Here is a 21,839-nt window from a genome sequence, read left to right as displayed (position 1 = left end):
CTATATTACACTGTAATTAGTTAATTTCCAAAACGCATACACAAAAATACTTTGTTATACTCAAATCACTAAAACGCCTGGTAAAAATGCTTAATGCCTTAAAACTGTTAAACATTCAATATAAATAATAGGCGTATTTTTTTCATTAAAAGGATATTATTATGTTGAGTAGAAAGTTGAAATGGCTTATAAATAATTTTCTAAACACTTTTAGATGCCACCGAATGGCGCAGATAATCTATTACCGAACGAACCGCTTATTAAAGTTGAAAAAAGTGTTACTATCGAGAAGATCGAGAAATCGGAGCATGTTGAAGAGGACAATGACGCAACAGAATGTGATTGCCAGGAACTGGGATTTGGAGCAGGTATTACAATTTACACATTATTGATATAAGTTACTAAAACGTTTTCCGACTTTTATTACGTAAAAACATCGAAATTGAATTAAACTTTTTCCGATATATGGCTTAATATTCCTCTTGTTTCTAACACAAATTACGCAGGTTTTATAATGTATAAGTACTATTTACTACGTGCCTTAATAACCTGTGTAGTTCTAGTTCGAGTTTATAAAACTACTACAGGTTGCGCTAGTGTTGTTTTATAGTAGTCGACTCTCGACGGTTTTAATTGATAGCTCTCATACATGTGACATAGGTGATGCAACTAAATGTTAGTCGAGGTTACCACCTCGAGTATCAAGTAAGTCAAATTTTGTGGTAATTTTTTAAAACATCGTATATTATCTTCAGTACAACCAATAAACAACGCAAGTCTCGTCTGACACAAGGTCTCATTAGTACCAACCATGTGGATATTATAAAAAAAGATACAGGATGTAGGTAATGTCCAATTTTAATAAATAGTAATAATAATTTTAATATGAATAAGTAAAAAAAACTTTCTTATAAAAACGCAAAATTAATTATAACTCTGCAGGGGTTGAGCTGAAGGACCTCGCGTAGAACAATTTTTTGCAGCTGATGTTCCCATCTAACCCCTAGTTGCATTTTATCCACGTATTTTTGGCCATCCTGTATACAATTTTTATATGTACACTATTTACACACATACTATAGTTTTTTAAACAGTATGCTTTATCTTTATTCTTTACTACAATAATCTCCGACTATCTATGCCTCAGCAAATATAGTTAATAATACAGACGTCAAACAAACAAATCCTTATAATCTAATGAATTATTTTATTGTTAGTAAGTAGGAAAACACGAAATTAGTAGACCAAGCCTGCATTTTCCAATGTTCCATGCGTTAAATATTTTGAAAATATTTAAATAACAATTATAGCGGAACCCGATTAGTTAGTGGTTGAGTGTAAAATAAAGAGCAAGGTGAAATTATCGACCAGAAAGTTGAACACATTTGTCTAATGACTTACCACTCTGATAATAAATCCTTAATAGATCTGATATGTATAGAGCATGAGGATATCGAACACATTAAGTTATTTTAAGACTGAACGAAATTCAATCATAATCGAAAAATAATAAATGAATAATATGCAATAAAACTATATACATAAATATAATATTTTTGTTTACATATTTCGTACATGAATATTTTTTAAAGGTGATGCAGTGTTCGCAAGTGTTGTGGTGGCCCCTTTAGTTGTAGCGGTGTGGCGTAGTTCATGGGGCATCATGGAACTGCACGCCAAGATGTTTCCGTATGCCCAAAACTTCATTCTCGGAATTTTAATACACTGCTGTTTTTCTATTGCAAAGTAAGAATTTATTATTCATATCGTTGTAATGTTAGACGCATTTAAAAGTGTATAAAGTGTTTTTAATAATTAAGACCCTTATAAGAATTTTTCAAATCATCTCTTCTCACAAGCACTTTCTTTTGTTTGTGTTCATATATTGCTTGGCGCAAATTATATATCACAAAGCTTATTCCTATTTTTATAGTTATTGTATGTTTTATTGCAATATTCGGAGAAGTTTTATATTAATTCATAGACAAGATATCATATGCACACAATAATTATATTTTTAAGATTATATTCATGATGTACCCTGGAAAATTAAGAACGTAAATCTTTTTATATTTCTTTAAATTGTCACATTGAACCCTTTAACGGATTTTTCAGTTACTGACCTTATAATACTTGTATTGATATCGATAGAATGTACATGTTACCTAAAATTAAATCAGATAACATTAAAAAGCCCAACTCTTTAATTGTCAAAATGTAAATATTGATAGACATAAAATTTAAAAGTTTAAATACATCTTGTGTTATATAATGATTATTATTTTATGAATAATAAAGTTATTTGATAATAATGAAATATATGAGTGACATTTTAATTTATCTAAACGATTTAAATCGTATATTTGATATTTCAGAACTCGCCTATTTTCCCGATCCGTTGACGCATGGGGTGAAGGAAAAGCTGGTCGGTGGCTTAGAGAACGAGTACTTTCACGTTTCTATACATACATATTCATTATGTCCAACGTCATGCACTGGAGAGGTGGTTGGGGCCTTATGGATACTACGGTCGCTGCTATTTTACCCAACGATCAGGATCCTCATAGGTAATAACTTATAATTCTGGAAAATTTATTTTTATAAGGAAGCTATATTATAACATATACATACATTTCTACACTAATTAATAACTCTTAGCAACACAGAGTAATAATATCTAATATATAATGATTTAAAATACTAAATATGTATGAAAAACGTCTGGTAGGTATAGTTCGTTAGGAAATCGTCATAATATGGACACTTTACATATTTCTACGTAAGACACTTTCGTAGTAAACCAGTCTTCTTATCTGACTTTATAATTTTGTATTAAATTTTAATTATACGTAGGTGCACTGGTTATACTGACCTATCTAAAAGTTATAGTAATTTTATAAATTAATTCATTATTTAGAAACATGAAACCATTTGCCTTTATTATCTAAATATTTCATGATTAATCTAATATTCTTATTTTCACTTATTAAATTTGGTAGTTATCGTAGACTCGTATCGTTGTGATACAAAGCTTTGTGGTGTATAAAACTATCCCATATCCGTAACCCCACCGTAGCAAGGTTACGCGTTCCGTAGCATAATTATTGTAATACCGCGTAGCAATCGTTATTTAGCTTTTAAATTACCACATAATTTTCATCAAAAACTTATGTAACGAGATATTGTACTGATTCTAAAACAACTGTCAAATAATGAACACTTTTGTAAAAGATGATGCAGATAGATATTCATAAAATACTGATTATTATCATTGTATATTATGAGTATACTTTAGATTTTTGTGTATATATTTTAAAGTTTGGATACTAGAAAAATAAAGCTAAAAATTCCAACCGTATTCCTCAATATAGCCAAAAATTATATAGACATAGACATATTATTTATTACAAACAAAAACATTTTTTTTCCTTTTCCCATTCGGTTCGTCTCAAGCATGTAATGCGTGTGTGCTGTGGCTGTGGCTGTATATGTTATACATTTGTAACCAAAACTACCTATAGCTGATGTAGAATACCTTACTCAACCAATATTTATTAGTCCCAGACATATTCTATTGATTCAAGATAGATTTGGTTGACACTCGTAAAAGCTGTACTGAGATTGTCACACATCTTAAACCTATGCGTATAAAGTCGACAGCTTTTATACAATTCTATTTATAAAAATAATAATAAAAAAAGCCTTTTATCTCAGTATTATAAAGTTTTTTCTGCTTTTAAATTTACTTGTTAACTTTCTGACGCCAACACTCACCACAATTCTATTACTATTACTTGTTTGTAATGTAATCTACTACTAATACATTTACAGTTTTCCAACAATAAATTACCAACCCCGAATATTATTATAAGAAGGGGTTATCTTTAAAGAAGTTTGTTTTCACAAGTTTTTTATTTTCACAGACCAGTGTTGATAGCGACGTATTTGATAGTAGGTGTGGTGTTGATCCTAGTTCTTCGCTCCGCACGCAACCTCCTCGCGTCTCCCTACTTCGTAGTCACCGATGGAAAACAACCAACTTACATATTTACTACAAGATATCAGAAGGTAATTTCTGTTCAATTAGACTAATATAGTTTATATGATATATAAACATTATATTATATCTAATAAATATTTATATACAATTACAAACTAAAAATATATCTAATAACTAACCTTAAAATTTAATTATTAAAAAATATTATTAAAAGGAGTCCCTTTAGGCAAGGTTCCGAAGATACTAGCAGCGTTCCCCCTTTGAATAGCTAGACTAATTCTTTGTGCGAGGTAGCTGCCAGCTCTTCGTTCTCCTGTGATGTCGACTAACCTTTTTGATAATTCCCTAAAAAGCTTTAATGCGCTAGGACCCCACGGACCAAGGGTCTCGACACCGAATGGGACAAAATCATATTCAGAGCCTAGACCCCTGTATTTGCAGACTTTAGCTTTTATAAAGTCTTTTTTTTTTTTTTTCTGTTTATATTTCAGTTTGAGATAATTTCACAATCAAAAATACATAGTTTGAGTGTTTTCCCTGATTTTTTTATAATGTTTAACTACATATTCAGAGCTAAATCACATTACGAATATATTTTTTATGTTTACAACGTGATTAAATGATAAAAATATTATCTTTTGACAAAATTTCGTGAAGGGTAATTTAGTACAATAATTATGTTCGGTACATACTACTATAATTAACATTAAAATTTATTCAATCATGTAATTGGTCAAAATCTTGTTGTTCGGTATTTATTAAAATTAGCGAACTATATAATATGAGTGTTTAATATAACCGCACGTTTGAAAGGTCTTCGGTCACCTAATATAACTTATTAACTGACTACAAAGGCCCTAATACATACGTCCTGGTATATATTGATTAGGACCAATTACCTATACGAACGAAAACAATTTCTCCTCCAGTCTCAAACAAGTAGAAAATCTTGACCACAAAACATCTGTCTTCACCAAGCACCTGTTATATCTACAAGCAAGCGCAGAGGACATTACAGGCGTAATAAAAGCCGGTTAGGCCCGAAGATCTAAAGCTTATCATCAAACACTCGAGGAGTAAAATAAAGCTGCTTTATCACCCGTTATCACTAAAAAAAAGAAGTGAGTTTATGGGTGGGAGTGATTTCAACAATGCGTCACATGAGGGCCGATACCGTTGTACATAAATGATCCGTAGTCGTTCGGGACCCGTGGCTGTGTGCACTCGTAACCAAAGATGCGTGGGAGTACGGCCGGGTTAGCCGACACGCTCTCGACTGGATCGCGGGCCCACAGCGCGCTTCTACAATTCGCAGATGAGGTATTCGGAAGTGCTATAGTAGCCCCCGCGGTCGTGACTTACTGGAAGGCGACTTGGTCGCTGATGGACCTCTACGTCCTGCCTCATGAACCAGTGAACAGCGCGATAGTAGCCCTCGTGCTTGGTATGGGCTTGAACTTCTTTTTGTGCGTATTCCAGACACAGTTGAGCAAGCACATTCGCCCTGATAAGGGTAGGTTTACGTATTATGTGCTATCGAGGCTATATACTTGTGTCGCTGCAGTGGGTTGTGTTGGCGCGTGGCGCGGAGTATGGAACCTCCTCAATGAATGCACGGGAGATAGTGCACAGACTGTCATGTCTACTACAGCAGCAGCGACGTTATCTCTAGCAGCGTTACGGACTCTGAGGAATATAATAGCTGCCCCGTTCGCTGTTGTTGTTGATGCGCCTAAGGATTTTTTCGATGTTCCTACTATGTTTAGAACGGTTGGTATATAAATTATAGGTAGAGAAATCCTACCACAAGTCATATCACGTATTGTGTAATAGATTTATTTTTGTAATAAGTGATTCATGCTAGTTTTTCTAACATATCATACCGGCGCACTCGCGAGCCCTTGACATTGAGTGTCCATGGGCGTTGGTATCCCTTAACATCAGATGACCTTCCTGTCCGTTTGCCCCAGTTCTCTAAAAATAACATTTACTTGATAGGTTGTAAATCTTGAAAAAAATTGAACATTAATGAGTTAGTTATAATTATAAAATGAAATAACGAATTAGTCACGAGACTATTAATTAATACTAAAAGTATTACAATTATTATAGAAAAGTTATAAATTTGCATAAAATTTTCTCAGTTAAAATGTAAAACAAGTTTTAATTTGCATGCTTCATAAAAAAAATTGGCTTCTTGATCATATATTCCTAACGTTTTATTGACGTTGATAATTAAGAAGTGTTCTACGAGCTTAAAGGATTCCCTGACAGCCCGCGTTGTTCGCTCAGTTAATTATCCTATTGGAGACTTTATATTCATGTAGTATACATAAAATAATGGTGACAACATTGAATGTACACAATGGATAACTTCTAGTGGAAACCTAACTTTATGCACTTGTTTAAATTTAAAAATAATTTTAATTTATATCAAAACTAAATTAATATGAAAAATGAAGAAAATAGGATTTAATATTGTTTTATACAAAACCATGCTCCTTTTCATCGTTATACTGCACAATTATCAATCAAACAAATCGGAAACAGATATAGTTAATAATTTAAAAAATAATATTTATATGAACTAGAACTAATAACCAAGTATTTGGTCGTATACTCAACCCCGTACCAAACTGAAATAGCGAGAGCTTCGGCCGTAGTGCTGTGCCATAAATAAATCAGAGACTTTTTGTACTTTAGCTTTTATAAATACCTATAATAAGTAATAATATAAAATTAGAATTAACTGCTTTTGCTAAAAATTTAAAATAAAATAATTTATCACTTATAATTTTTGTTAAAAATAGTATTCGCTGATTGTGTCCGATCATATGATCGTAAAACAAATCATAATATAAAATAAGAAGTTACTATTTTTATTAACATCGTTAAATAAACAATAATTCATGTGATACAGAAAAATAATTTACTTGTTACACCCCATCCCTGACAACATGACTGTTGTATGCGCCACGAGAAGTATTTTCCCGTAACATCAACCATTTATAAAAAAATACCTAAAACATTAATTAGAACCCCCTGCGACTACAGTCTCTGTGGTTTGAAGTCAGGACTATATTTGCAACAACAAATAATACTTAAAATTTAAAATTACTACCAAAACAAAATCAGAGTCGTCCCGTTTCTTCTTGACATCTATTTTTTGAGGTAGAAAAGTTCAATAACCTGTTTTTGTTTATGAGATTTCTAGATGTGAAATTGTGAAGTTATAACGTTGGTACGTTTCATTTGTGATTGGTCAATAGCTGTTCCAGGCCAAACACAGACACGCAACACCATCCGTCTTCCACTTTAACCAATTACAATCAAAGGCGCCGTTTTCATTCATTTTGTTATTTCGAGCACGATTCTGAAGATTTTTAATTAAAAAAATGAATAATATTTGATTGAACTTAGACTTTTTCTAAGTGCCCATCCAACCTACAGTCAATTTATACGGTAAAAACATTTCAGACATAGAAGGAACATCAAAATAATTATATATTTTGATGATCCTTCTACAAAATTTATAATTATTTTGATGTATAACCCCCGGTTCTATAAACTTGTATATTTTATAGAACCGGGGGCAAACGAGCTGGAAGCTCACCTGATGTTAAGTGATACCACCGCCCATGGACACTCTCAATGCCAGAGGGCTCACGAGTGCGTCGGCCTTTTAAGAATTGGTACGCTCTGTTCTTGAAGGATCCTAAGTCGAATTGGTTCGGAAATACTTCAGTGGGCAGCTTATAACAAAATAAACTCGGAACTAAACTACGACAAAATATTACCAGATTTTTTTAAATTGTTATTTAATATTTCTTTTAGTTCGGTTTAGTTAAGTTAGTAGTTAGATATATGGGCTTATTTACTTTAACTATTTCTCTAATCTATTACTGTTTGTATGGTCTAATTACTCGAATGTAAATCATGAGGATTTGGGTTCGATTCCCGGTGGGGTAACAAAAACGATATTTCATTTTTTCTAAAGTTCGTGACGTCCACGCTGCTGAAGGCAGATGTGCTCTCGTGCTTCTGCGGTTGTAGGAAGAGAGAGTCCGCATGTATCTACGCACACGTGCACGTATACGCACAACAAAAATTGATTGAACCCGAGTTCACGACATAAACCTTTTAAACTAAGCAGACGGTGACTTTCCTATACCAAATAATAGTTAGGTAGGTATATATGAAACGTCATTATTGATAACTAAGTTATTTTCGTCTTGACTTGACATTCGATTGATCATTGTTGAGTTGCGGTAAAAGTGAGCGGACGTGGTTGTTTGAGACAAATCGTAAAGTTAATTTCCTTTTCATTTCTTATCAACGGAATATCTAAATTTTAAAGTAACCGATGGTAAATAAATCGTAAACATTCGCGTTACAAATATATTAAAAACAAGTATATGACTATGTTCTATATCTGTAGGGCGTATATTGAGTAGTCGGGTTTAGTTTAAACACTTTGGTAAAAAATGGAATCATCAATTTCACACGAATATTTTATTAGCAGACTTATCTTTATTTTTACAATTATTTTTAAAAATTTAATTGTCTGTGTTTTTGAATTTACATTTCAAAATAAGTGTTGTTTTTCTTGCTAATATTATTTGTGACTCCATGAACGATATTTAGATCTAAATCAAACATCACGATACGGTATTCATCGTGTAGGCACTGTGACGCAACGTTATTCTTGTAGTAAGCAAGGCTTCTATGCAAACATTTTTTTATTGCTTTTTTATTTGAGCAACTGCGCAACAGTTGAAAGAGAAAATCAATTGTAAATAAACGGTATGTGGAGACGACCCGCCCGCCGCACTTTGATGTTCAACTACTCGATACATCGATTATCTAAGGAAATCATCGTCAAATAATCGGATAAGGAGATATCATATACTGAAAACGTTCAGTCTTACGGGCGATATGCGTGACAGCATTCTACTTATTAACTCCGCGCTCGATGTTGAGCATTACACTGGCTTAATAGAATATATAGATATTATTTTTACAACTTTGATTGCCGGGCCCTTGATCATCATCTACTGGCTGGCGACATGGAATTTGTTGGATATGTACATCTACCCCGAAGATCCACTGTTAAGTGCGCTGGTGACAACATCGATGGGACTCATTTTCGGACTGCTACTGTGCGTTTTCCAAGAATACTGTTGCAAAGAATTAACACCTGAAATTGGAAAGGTTAAGTTCTTTATTGTGACAAGATTGTATAATTATGTCGGTGGATTGATCAATGTAGCGGCATGTAGAGGTGTTTGGAGTATTATGGACATTTATGAAGATGATGCGTTTTCTACCGCAGTTACAACTGTTATTTCAACAACAGCCCTAATATGTTTGAAAGGGTTACGAAATTTGGAGTCAGCTCCGTACAGTGTGTCAATTGATGCAGACGAGGGTTACTTCGATGCACCAACATTTTACAGAACGGTATGAAACGACATTTTTGTAGAATTTAAGTAACCAATATATTGCATAATGAAATAGCGCGCTTCGTAGCATTCGTAGCGCCACAGTGACACGTAGCACATAGCTAACCTGTTTTTATAAAAAAAATAGTATATTAATAATACGTTCATAGTACCTACATTTTTAACAATGATTTTCATGAGTTAATTTATTTGTTCTGTTAAAATTCAATAAATATGTGACAAACTGCTTAAAATCAGCAAAAATCTTTACTTTTATGGAATTAAATGTTCAAATAAATTGATCGAGATTACTATGACTGTAAAAATCTTAAATCTAAGAAAAAAATCGTCTCTTTAGCCTCGTTAGCCTTATTACGTATATTTAACTGATTGGTATCATTTTTTTTTGCATATCCCTAAATAAACATTCACAGTTTAGAGAGCATCTATTGTTGACGCGTTTGCAAACTCACCTCTATCTGCAACATCCTATTCCGCGTTTGATACTGTAAATCAATAATTTTCTTAACTTAGCACCAGATTGTGAGATATTTGTGACAAGATTAGGGCAAGTGACTTAAGTACTTTGAACTACTTATACTTAGATATACTTATGTTCTTATTACGTAATATAATAATCTTTCAATAATACATAATTAAATGAAATAGATTAAAAAGGGTTTTAGGGTTATGATAAAAGGAATATAGTACAAGTGGAAAGAGCATTTTTACTGTGTACTTTTGATTATGATAACTATAATCGTTGACGTACATTATAAATTAAAGTGATGAAGAATTATTTTGAAAAGAAAAAAGTTTATTTTTAAAGCACCCTTTACATAAAGTATATTGTTGGATATATGGTCTGGTATAATAGAATACTTTCTTTAATTTTCTCTTTTTTCAAACCAAAACAAATATATAAATATCGTATAAAACTTTTAAAAAATTATCTCGCAAACTTAAATTTATCTTTTGTAATATTAACTATGTCTATTGCTTAAATTACTGTATGTCAAGTATTATAATTAAATTATTACTTGATAGATTCTTCTACTACTAACAATACGACTAATAAACAAAAAATAACAATGAAATCACTGTCAGTAAATAATATAAATTATAAGTACGTATCGCGTCGAAGCACGTGAAATAAACGTGGAATGTTGTCATTGTTCATAGAATTGTCTGGGATTGATTCGATAGACTGTCTTTTCGTCTTTCTTATACATATAAAAATGATTCCCACTACACATAAAACATTTTTTTTTAATTTCTTCTTTTTCATATTACAATTATATGGTGGTCACAGGGAATCAAATTGAAAATCTGAATTGTTTTCATGATTTTAAATTCTTTCCTACGTTTTATTTTTACATATCTAAAATCACCATTTCGATGGTCATTGACTAAAATAATCAAAAAATCCTATTACTAAGCCACTTTTAAATCAATAGTTGCAAAAAAACGCACTCCTTTGGCAATGGCGTCGCTTAAGCAAATTAAAATATAGTTACGCTGACATTTCTAACCACAACTTATTAGGTACGTAATTAATTATGTAATTACCGGTCATATGAATGCAATGCATATTATTATTTTCCTTTATATGTATTGAAATTTCACAAAGATCATAATTTAATATACATGACGTATACCATCAATAAAATAGATAATTAATAAGTTCATCATGTTTGGTAAATTATTATGTATTGTTTGAAATTAGTTGTTGTAATTGATACGTTTTCTTCACACTGAGATTTTATTATGATATGCACATAAGTCAGGTCAATATAAAAAAGAAAAATAACGACTTCTTTCAACACGAATACTTTTATAGAAATATAAGTAAATTTTTTCTTATTAGGCTTTTATAGATAGAAGAAACATTAGTAGATAAAATTATTAATTAACACGAAAATAAACCCTTAAGAATGATTACTCATTAAAATGAGCAGCCTTTTCGGTATTCAGGTAATTTATTATCTGGTACTCGAGTGAAATAGGAAATAATCCTTATCTCATACTAAATCTTATATGATACGATAAACTGCATTACTTTAAAACAGTTACTGTCTAAGATAATCTAACTTGAATAAAAGTCGTGTTTTAGTGTTACTTTTATACTTAATTATTATATAGCCGAGTTAATATATAAAACAATGAATTAATTTAATCATTTCCCTTACATCTAAATATAGTTAAGATCCAAAAGAAGAACGTAAATGTATAATAAAATATATTTAGTATCTTCAGGGAGATAAATATAAAATTAATATATTTAATTTGTTTTTGTTACAGAGTAGTAAGGAAACAGCTCTGTACATACTGGACTGTGTGTTTTCTGTGACTGTGGTTGGGTCACTGGTGGTGTTCGTGTGGCGAGGTCTGTGGGCTTTGATTGACATTTACCTGTATCCAGATGATCCTGTCAAATCTTGCTGGACGTCACTTGTAAGTATACGCTTATGATGCAATAATATGAGTATTCAGTAATTGCTTTTTATACTTGACAGATTCGATAAAATTACGTCAGTTTATAACTAATGTCTGTTTCAAAAGTTCAGTAATCTCTTAGTTAGCAAACAGTGATATGTTTTATTTAATATATACATAATTGGTGCATTGATTTTGTTTAATATCTAACCACAAAGATCAAAACCATATCCAACGTTTAAATAAACTCAACACCAATATAAATATGTATTAATTTGTAAAAAAATCGGTCGATTTGTGGAGCTTTACGGATAAAAACGAGGGTATTTTCTTAGCAGATTGTTTGATAAGATTACAAATTTATAATATTATCTTAATCATTGTATCTACGTGTGGTAGATTTTATAAGTTTTAATCTAAAGTTAGATAAACATCTAACTGCAATAGATTTGCACAGATCTCTTTATATCGTCATGACATTTTAAATTAAATTAATAATCGTGTATATTTGATGTGATTTACCGGCAGGAAATTTTGGTTAGTGTGGTTTCTATTATAATATTACTTGTCATATTTATAGAATATATACAGTTAAACGCCAATAAAAATCTCATGCTTCACACTTAGAGTCAATTCGCTACACAATACTCAATTTGACTACAATACGATACAATTATTAATAAGGAGGCGGAAATTTTTCGCAGTATACTACTATACCGTCCAATGTAGTACTAGAAAATGCAGCGACTTTGAAGTCCCTTATTAAAATATTTGTTGTAGCGTCAGTTTTTTTATAAAACAATTTTTTTCTTGGCTTGCACAGTTTGTGCGTCAGCCATGCAAAAAAGTTAGGAAGTGCGTTATTAGATTTATTTTACTGTATTGGAAATTGGAGCGGAATTTGGAAAAGGATCAGATAAATTTAGTATTCAAATACATAAACGGTTATAACTTTATATCGTTATGAAAAATGAAATTGTTTCAATATTTAGTATAAGTAGGACAGAAAATGAAGAAGGAAAAGGAATTCTAATGGTTTGAAATACTTAATTCTATTTGCCTTTGTTATACATGTGTTATGTACACCTTAGCCATGACGCAATTCCAAATTCAAATTATTTTAACATTAGAATCTGTTATAAAATAAATAATATTTATCATCCCAGTATTTTACAGCAATTGGTTGTTTAAAAAAAAAAAATAATTCGGTTTATTATAAACAAAAATTTTGATTATGTCGATATTCGTTTAGTTTATGTTGAAAAAAAATTCAAAATTTCGCGAGGCATCAAAAAAATTGGTAGATTACCAAATATGTAAAAAGTTATTGAATCACTAAGATGAAACGTTGCACACGTCCTAAGAAGCCTAATAAATAATTATAATTAATTTTTATCCATCCATTTTAAACAGTATCATATACATACAAGCCAAACTGATTATTACGAATAGTTGGAAAATGTTGTGTTCAAATTTCATATCTTGTTAACACCTTAGTATAGTATACGTACAGATAAAGCTCATTTGTTTATAAAACTACTTACTAGTAATAGTAGTAAGTATAATACTACTAACTGTATTAACCAGCTGAGAACATGTGCAAAACTAGTTGCTATGCTTTTCAAAGCCTTGGTCGCAGTCATTTGTTTTTTCTAATAGGCTCAGGGATGAGTGTCGCACTTAAAGCTCCCAGCAGCTTTCAGCCTACACTAATCAGAAAAACATCTTATTTTCAATATAACTTAGAAAACCTGTTTCCCTAAGTCTTTGAAGATCTATTTTTCCGCATATGGGTCAGATGCTCGCCATTGAGTCAGTGACCACTTAGATCGCAATTGGCGTTTCCTCTCCTTGCCCTCGCTCTATTACGTATTGCTTTAACCAACTTCGGATTTAAATGGTCTAATTATAACAAACAAAATAACAATGTGAACATTGCGTAGAGCGAAGTATCTCTACTATCGCTATCACTTTCCGCTGCGAGTTCTAACGTTACCTGTCCAGTGTCCATCTTTTATTTTTTCACCCTATACATCTTTTTCCAGTAGTTTGATGTCAGGTGTCCTTTTTTATATTTTATGGTTATATTAATATATCAAGAAATAAATAAGAATCCTTGTTAATTATTACTTTCCCGTGAGAACTGTTATTACACTTGTTAGGATCTAAATATTTCATATTTTTAAAATTACGGTAACTCAAAAAGTTATAAAAATCAGTACTAACCTTAATGAAAAATATATTATAATTATTTTTAGGGAGTGAGATTCTTCTTACTTCCACTTACTAAGTATTAAATATGATTTAAGTGTTCTTGAAATAATTATTTATTCACTTAAACGCCACAGAAATACCATCAATATAACAGAAACATGTTGCCTTGATAACATGTGCGATGCTGTATATGTCATAAAGATTTAAACATATTCGAGATGGAAAAGGAGTCAGATTAAACTAAATCAAATTAATAAATATATTTTTTTGTCGGGAATCGATTGGAACTTAATGTTATATGGTAAAATAAAGCAAACTGTAATTGGCAATGTCATAAGTCCTCAGCAGTGACATTGAATTCCACGTGGGTAGAAATATCTTTGTACTGTAAACTGGCTATAACCGCTCATATTACCTTATTTTCTCATTTCCGTGTACACAATTGGATAATTCTCCTATTTTTGCTCCGAGATCTTTAATAAGCATGTTATTAATAGTTGTGTGTGACTCCATCAACGACAGAAAAACGATACAAGAGAAAATCAAATATATTTTTCTAAGAGAGACTAAATAACCTGCTGACTAAAACTTTACATAATCTATTCGTACCTCATTCATTCGTCGTTCATGTGTTATATCGGAAACATTATTTACAACTTTTAAATTTTTTATCATTACTACTTTTTGCAATTCTAAATTTATATATTTTTTAATTTCATGTGTGGCACTTTTCTTTATAAAAACCATATTATTCTAATCGATCACACCTTCTAACTAAAGTTTCTTACATACCTTTTTTGTCAATTTGTTATGTATAGTTGAAGCGTTAAAAATACGTAAGTAGTGGAAAATTTACAAAGGAAATTTAGTAACGAACTAGGGCACTTCCCTATGATATGATATCTCCATTCGGGGTGTTTCCACCGCACAACAAATAAACGTATAAACAAACATAATCATAAAGTGTTAAGTGAATTACTTGGCTTATGGTTCATCCGACTCAAGAAAAGATAACTATGTTTGTAGAGGTATTATTATAGGCGCCATTATTTTACTGTTTTGTTTATCTCACACGTCGATTTTTATTTATATTGTGATGCAAAGGTATTGTAAACGCACAAATATGTTGTAGTTCTAAGTACATATATCTATATTTAGCACTCTTTCTAAAAAGAATCTAAAGAGTGAAACAGTCTTGCAAACAAAAGACGAACGACTAAAATTTTGCCACTGAGAAAAAATAATCTGATGAAAATTTCCCTGAAAATCAGTACAGATGTCGAGTTGTTTTTTTATCTTTTCTTATGTTCTTTTTTATTTTTAGTCAGGCGGCCTAACAAAACTTGACTCACACAATATTACGCTTATTCTTAATATCCCTTTTACTATCTTATTTATAGTTTAAGTAAAGACTTTATATCTTGCACTGATTTTGGTTAAAAACATGTCTCTTCTCGCTATAATAAAGATAATAGAAAAACATTACAATATTGACTAATAATTAAGAATAATATAACGTTAATGAAACCTTTGATAAAATATTTTATTTAGAGCACTGTTCTCACAGTTATGTCAATATATGATAAGATCAATACAATTCAAACATGTATTCTTGTGAATTCTAGATTATGCTAGTAATTTTATGATTATGCGAGAAACATGTGTCATTTCTCGTAATAAATATAGTATATGGTACCCTATACTGATATTATTTTTTGTCCACAGATAGTAGGTTACTCTATGGTAGTTGTGACGTTTTCGCTGCAGGCGCCGATGCGGTGGGTTGTCGCAAGACTTCAGGGAGCCCCAAGGCTGTTGATCGCTGATGTTTACCACTTACTTTCCTTCGCTTCCACGGTGAATGTATGGCGAGGGGTTTGGGGATTGCTGGATATTTATTTTTTGCCAGGTTCGTTTATACAATATAGATTTTAACGGGGTGTAATTACAGTAATAGTAACATTATTATTGAAAATAGTACTAGTTTAATTATTGAATTTTCTTATATTATTAATTATAACTCACCAAGATCAGTTATAAAACTATATATTTTGTAAATTTAAATCTCATTTATTTGTATTATTTTAATGCTACGGTTACAGCATGATAACATGAAATAGTAAAATACCTAGTAATAAATGTTATTTTGTAAGGAAATCTTTTAAATTCTATCTTATTTCTATTTTAACGAGTTTTTTCTTTTCAGATTCGCCTCTCTTAAGCAACTGGTCTTGCCACATCGTTAGTCTGGCGTTGCTGATTCTCTTAAATTGTTCAAATTCAATTCTGGTGAGAGGAGTTTATATTGACGCAGAGGAACCGGCTGGCGAATGCGTCATCTTCCCCTGTCATTACCTCCGACTCTTCTTCCACAAGGAAAAAACAAAACGACATAAAGCATTGGATTTAACGAAAAAAATGGAAGAAGCCAGTGTGCCTTTACAGACACCAGAAGAAAAAGTATAGACCATGAATGTTTTATGGTTGTTGGAATATTGCCAGAATGAAAACAGAATTATTCTGTACCGATATTTTATTACGAACGTAGTTCCGGTATAGTGTACTGTGTTAAGTACTATAATTAAAAGCCTGAGAGACTATAGTTTTAACGAGATCAACCAATACTCCAAAACCTAATTATATTTATTATTTTGCATAACGTTGTTATGCACAACAGCGTGGTGACCTAATGAGCGGATACGGAGTCTACCAACCAATGTCGGTATTAGTTTAGGATGATGAAAGAGATTAAAGAATTCCTAAACAAATGTTTAAATTTAACAAAAAATTGTACTCGCGTTCTTCTCCATTGTCTTCGTATAGTAAACAAATTACTTTATATACAAAAACTAAAACATATCACATTAAAAGGTATATTTGAGGATATGTTTGGCTAAATTATTATGACATATATACTCTTTAAAATTATTTAAAAATGAATGATGTAATCCTTATTTTACTGTAGTGTATCAATGCATTTAAATTTAGTAGTGAAACTAAATTGTATAGTAAAAACAAAAATCGTGACCAAATATGATCCTAAGAATTTATGTATGCTATAACTTAAGAAATCACCTTGTTATAATTTCATAGACTGGCGGTAATGTCGGGCAAAAAATTTAAAAATTTACAGTATATAAATCTTCGTAATACCAGCATTTTTTCACTGATGTAACTGTTATTGCACTCATGCGCAGGCTATTCACCCCATAAAAAGTGCCTTAAAATAAATATTTTTGTATTATATTTCCACCAACGAATGATGTGAGTGCTGCCTTATTTACCGTATACTTAATGTTAAGCTTCAGGTGATGAAATCTAAGTCAAACTTCCAGATCATTCCATTTGTATTATATATATGTAGCATTAGGCTTATGTACATACAATATTTTTAAAATACAAATAAACGATTTCTTAATAATGTGTTAATTATTCACACCTTTTTTACATCCCGTTCATTCTCTAGAGCATATGAACCCATACTGGTCCTGTTAAAGTTGTCAAACGGTTAAGCTTAATATGTCACGAACATTTTTATAACTTATTAACATGTTGAACAACTTTCTACTATAGGGTTTGAAATATGAATTTTTTTTCAATTTTTCAGGTGACAATCGATTAGGCATTGTTATACTAAGCCTGCTTAGATACAGCTACAGAACTTATGGGCATATAATAAGAACTAAGATGACTGACCCTTTATCGAACTTTCGCACGCTAAAATATACGCCAATGACATACACAAGATATAATGCATCATTAAATTAATTGTAGTCGAATTCCTTTGGACAAAAGACAGTGCACCTAAGTAGATCCATTATGTGTTATCAACTATAAACTCAACAGTATGCGACATATCTTATAATCGCATCTTGTCACAAACTTTGTACATACAAACTTGTTTTTAATAAAGAAATGCATGCTTCGATATAATCATTACTGGAAGTGTACGTTTACATAATCCTATATTTATTTAACGATATCTTATCAAATAATGTCTAATCTTTTATTCTCAACATCATAATATTTGTCATAGATTATTAAAAGTAAATACTATATTGTATTTAACACAAATTGACGGTATTGAGCTACAGAAATTTGAATTTCGTTCGCTTATTTTGACAAGCGTATATTAAGTTTGTAAGATTTTACCACAGCCACAATTCAACGTTCCTTTCGAATCGACGACGCCCACGCTAAGGAATCACGAAGCGGTTTGCACCCGCTGACCCCCCCCCCCCCCTGGTTGCGGACCTGCAGTCGCCGCGGCAGCCGCGGCGGGTTGCACGCGATCGGCTGGCGGGTGATATCCGTATTACTATAATCAACCGCCAAGTTTGTGGGCGATAATCGCAACCGCACAAACCTCCGGTCTCGTGAGTTTTGAAAATAAAACTCCAAACCGCCACCGCAGCGGGGGCGGGTGCAAACCGCTTCATGAGTCCTTAGCGTTAGAGAGATTTGTACAGAGGGAATAGCTTTAGCGGGTTCTGTAGCGGGCCCTTATTTAAATAAAATAAGAAGATATTTTAAAAACGTATACTAAAATTGTTAAATGCCAAACGTGCCACGTTTTCGAAGTTAGAAAGCACACATTTTTCTATTTTGCTTTCCGGAGAGCCTTTTGTGCTAAGCCAATCGATCCTGGAAAATCAATAAATTTATTTCAACAAAAGTTACAAATCAGTACAAGATTTCACTAAGAATATATCATACTTAAAAAAAACAAAACAATACATTTTTATTATTATTATATGGATTAATAAAACTCTTAATTTAATTTTTGACCTACTATTAGTACAACCAATATCTATATATATATATATATATATATATATATCTAGAAAAGGCTTATGCATGCGACTCAACCTTAAGGTTTTGCGTTCAAAACCGGCATGTTTTAAACCCATAGAAGAGTAATCACCTACTTGTATATCAAAAACAGGTGCAATCTAGACTTTATATGTATGGTTTTTTATTATTATGCTATATAACTTCAGCCCTTACTAAATACGCAATAACAAACAGATATTGTTTTTATTATAACAATGTACTGCAATAGCTGGCATTGGTTTGTTGACAAGGAACTAATTGGATCAACACGGAACTGCTTGGCAGGAGCCCAAGTAGCGGATATAATTAGTTACATAGAACGATTACGCAGGCAAGGTTAAGCTTTCTTTTGATGGACCTTAGATTATATAATGACAAGATCTCTATCTCTTTATTGCCTAAGATCAGTGTGACGGGCGACGGCTCATTAATGTCGTGAAAAGAATCCGATTTACGTATTTAAATTGCAATAGAGGTGAAGAAAACGCTAAGAGCCTTTTTGTTGTTCTTTATGTGAATTTATTGAAAAATGTAAGCAATGTCTTAAATTAATGCTAAATATAACTTTTTAATATACTCTAAGCATTTCCTAAGTCTATTATTTTCAATCATAAACTAGTCTAGTATAGTCCTAATATAAAATTATATCTCGTTTTAAATAACGTCAAAATTCACACCATTTTTTATTAAATTTTAATAAAAGTCACATATACAATTGTCTTGAGAAAGCGCAAAATTAGCCTTCGATTTTATTTGCGTATGAATTTTAATACAGCAAAAACCATAATCTTATAAAAATAATTAATACTTAAATATTACATTTTATCCAAGTTCTCCGTGGTCCCTTGTATCCTTCCAACGATTGTGCCGTTTCTCGTATTTTTCACCCAACCTCCAATACCCAAACCCTCAGCCATCTCTTTGCAGTACTTGGTGAAAAAACAACCTGCAGATTAAAAATCATCTTAATACAAGTTGAGAGACACATATTTATATAGGGTTTATTATTTAACGATAAAATACCTTTCTAGACGTATTTGTTTTAAATTCTAGTATCTGATTTTTTTCAAATTGATTTAGGTTTTAATTTTCGCGAGTATTTTTCAATATCACGCCTTTTATCGACAAAATTGCATAGGAACATGCAATTTCGACATACAAATTCTAAAAAAATCCAATATATAATATACCGGGGTTTACTTCATTAAAAAATTGTCTTCACTTTAAATAGGCAAAATACCTAATGGTAGTACGGAATATAGTATATTAATACATAATAGTACGTTATTTAATAAGGTTTAAAATCAATTGCTTCATTGCACGATCGAAGCTTTTAACCCAATTCCAACCTAACTGCAAATCTCTCTAAACTATTTATAGATTCGATAAATGAACCAAACCGAATTCGCAATAAATTATTATGTTTATTTTATATTGAATTGTACTGGAATAGTGGCTTCAAACTGCGTATCTCATTTCTGAGCTCGTAGGTTCATTCCTAACGGTCCACCTAGACTTTCTATCTATGTGCGCTATGTGCTATCTATATAATACGCTCTCGAGCTGTGTAGGAATCTTGTATCCGGCATGTCTTAGACCCAAAATATTCACCTACTTGCCTATTAGAAAAACATTTAGGAACACGTAACAGAGAGAGGTGCAGCTCTTAAAGCGCCCCATGGGTTTCTTTCTGGAGTTGGTCCAGCGGCTTCAGTGTGCCACGCTCAAACTCAAGGTTCCATATGCCCTATTATTACTTGCTGGTATGGTGAAGAAAAATACGTATCAAGCACGAAAGATTGTTCCACTACTTGTAAACTACATATGTAATAAAATCAGCCAGGAAGCAGAGGTAATCTAGGAAAAAGCCCCATATAGAATACGTTGTGGAACCACTGAATAATAATTAACATTATGACCGACATGAATTTTAAATTTTCACAAAAAATTTAAAATCTCGACTATGACTGATAAAAGTAAATAGATTTTACAACACTGATTATCATAAAGTTTTCTATCTAACAATATACATAGTTTCAGAGTAAACTTAATTCCGATATGATGATTAAAAATAATCTGACGTTTCAAAAGTTCTTTGTAATAAAAGATAATTCTTTAAACGACTTTAAAGTTTATTATAAGATTATTATTTGAAACTTAATAACAATACTTGCCTTGGACTTCACCAAATACTTCAAATTCCACAGAGGCTAACCTGATATTTTCAGCTCCCATATTTCACTAAATGAATTAATTAATTTGATTTTCTTAATAAAATATTGTTATTTCGATTTATATAATTTTAATTCGCCAATCAATTTGATAGCAAACGATGCGTTCAGTCTTGTAACTGACCGGTATCGCAAATAGTGCTTCTGCCAGATTTGAATTTATTTATAAAAATACTTGACTTCAAGTATGAATGAGAGATTTACTAGCTCTCAAGCCTGTTCTGTTACGGGGAGTAAAGGATTAGCTGAAATAGCCGTAGGGCACTTGATTCCTAACAAGCAGAGATTCCAGGTTCAATACCAGACGAAATAATAAAACTCACCTACCAATGCCATAGTATGTAAACCTAAAAAAGTATACCAACTCGAATTATTTCTAAAAACAATACTAGAAAATACTTTTTATAAACTAATAAGTAATTCCTTTCATATATAAGAATTCAAGACACCTTATTTTTTATATTAGAAAATTATATAAAATATTATTAGGAAATTTGGAAAAGGAGTTATTGCAGTAGCAGGGGTAATTGAGGTCTCGATCCACACAAGAATCTCTGGTGAACAATACGCGTTGCGAGTGTTAAAGAGGCTCCGGGGTCGCTCTAGCATACCGAGGCCTCAACGATATAACTATTACGCTCAAAACCACCAGAGCAACGTGTAGAAAATTCCGAGTTTCATAGT

The 21,839-nt window shown here is 31.6% G+C and overlaps 2 protein-coding genes across 9 annotated transcripts in view; one reads left to right on the top strand and one right to left on the bottom strand.

Moving 5' to 3' along the window:
• LOC110999223 overlaps positions 1 to 17,219 on the top strand; it is a 46,340-nt gene extending 29,121 nt beyond the window's left edge. For 2 of the 8 annotated variants that reach the window (XM_022268181.2, XM_022268180.2), the window contains exons 2-8: positions 215 to 368; positions 1,593 to 1,746; positions 2,376 to 2,567; positions 3,924 to 4,068; positions 11,743 to 11,895; positions 15,817 to 16,000; positions 16,298 to 17,219. In XM_022268181.2, the coding sequence (XP_022123873.2) occupies positions 215 to 368; positions 1,593 to 1,746; positions 2,376 to 2,567; positions 3,924 to 4,068; positions 11,743 to 11,895; positions 15,817 to 16,000; positions 16,298 to 16,557 (1,242 nt within the window). In that variant the 3' untranslated portion in view covers positions 16,558 to 17,219. The other 6 variants (XM_045629707.1, XM_045629709.1, XM_045629710.1 and 3 more) reach the window with 5 other exon arrangements.
• Positions 17,220 to 18,616: 1,397 nt separating this feature from the next.
• LOC110999226 (acylphosphatase-2) lies at positions 18,617 to 21,319 on the bottom strand. Its single transcript, XM_022268187.2, has 3 exons — positions 21,099 to 21,319; positions 19,744 to 19,870; positions 18,617 to 18,735 (listed from the first exon to the last, which is right to left on the bottom strand). The coding sequence occupies exons 1-3, from the start codon at positions 21,157 to 21,159 to the stop codon at positions 18,621 to 18,623; spliced, it is 303 nt and encodes a 100-aa protein (XP_022123879.1). The 5' UTR covers positions 21,160 to 21,319; the 3' UTR covers positions 18,617 to 18,620.
• Positions 21,320 to 21,839: the final 520 nt, after the last annotated feature.

The sequence above is a fragment of the Pieris rapae genome, chromosome 10 (genome assembly GCF_905147795.1).
Source record: "Pieris rapae chromosome 10, ilPieRapa1.1, whole genome shotgun sequence".
Lineage (NCBI taxonomy): Eukaryota > Metazoa > Arthropoda > Insecta > Lepidoptera > Pieridae > Pieris > Pieris rapae.
Note: the sequence above shows the minus strand (reverse complement) of the source record. Positions and strands in the feature narration are given on the sequence as shown.

Excerpts from the sequence above, each read along its gene's own strand:
- LOC110999226 (XM_022268187.2), bottom strand. The coding sequence starts at position 21,159 with ATGGGAGCTGAAAATATCAGGTTAGCCTCTGTGGAATTTGAAGTATTT. Across the intron at positions 19,871-21,098 it reads AGTATTTGGTGAAGTCCAAG|GTTGTTTTTTCACCAAGTAC; the intron begins GCAAGTATTGTT and ends TTTAATCTGCAG. Across the intron at positions 18,736-19,743 it reads ACGGAGAACTTGGATAAAAT|GATCGATTGGCTTAGCACAA; the intron begins GTAATATTTAAG and ends TTGATTTTCCAG.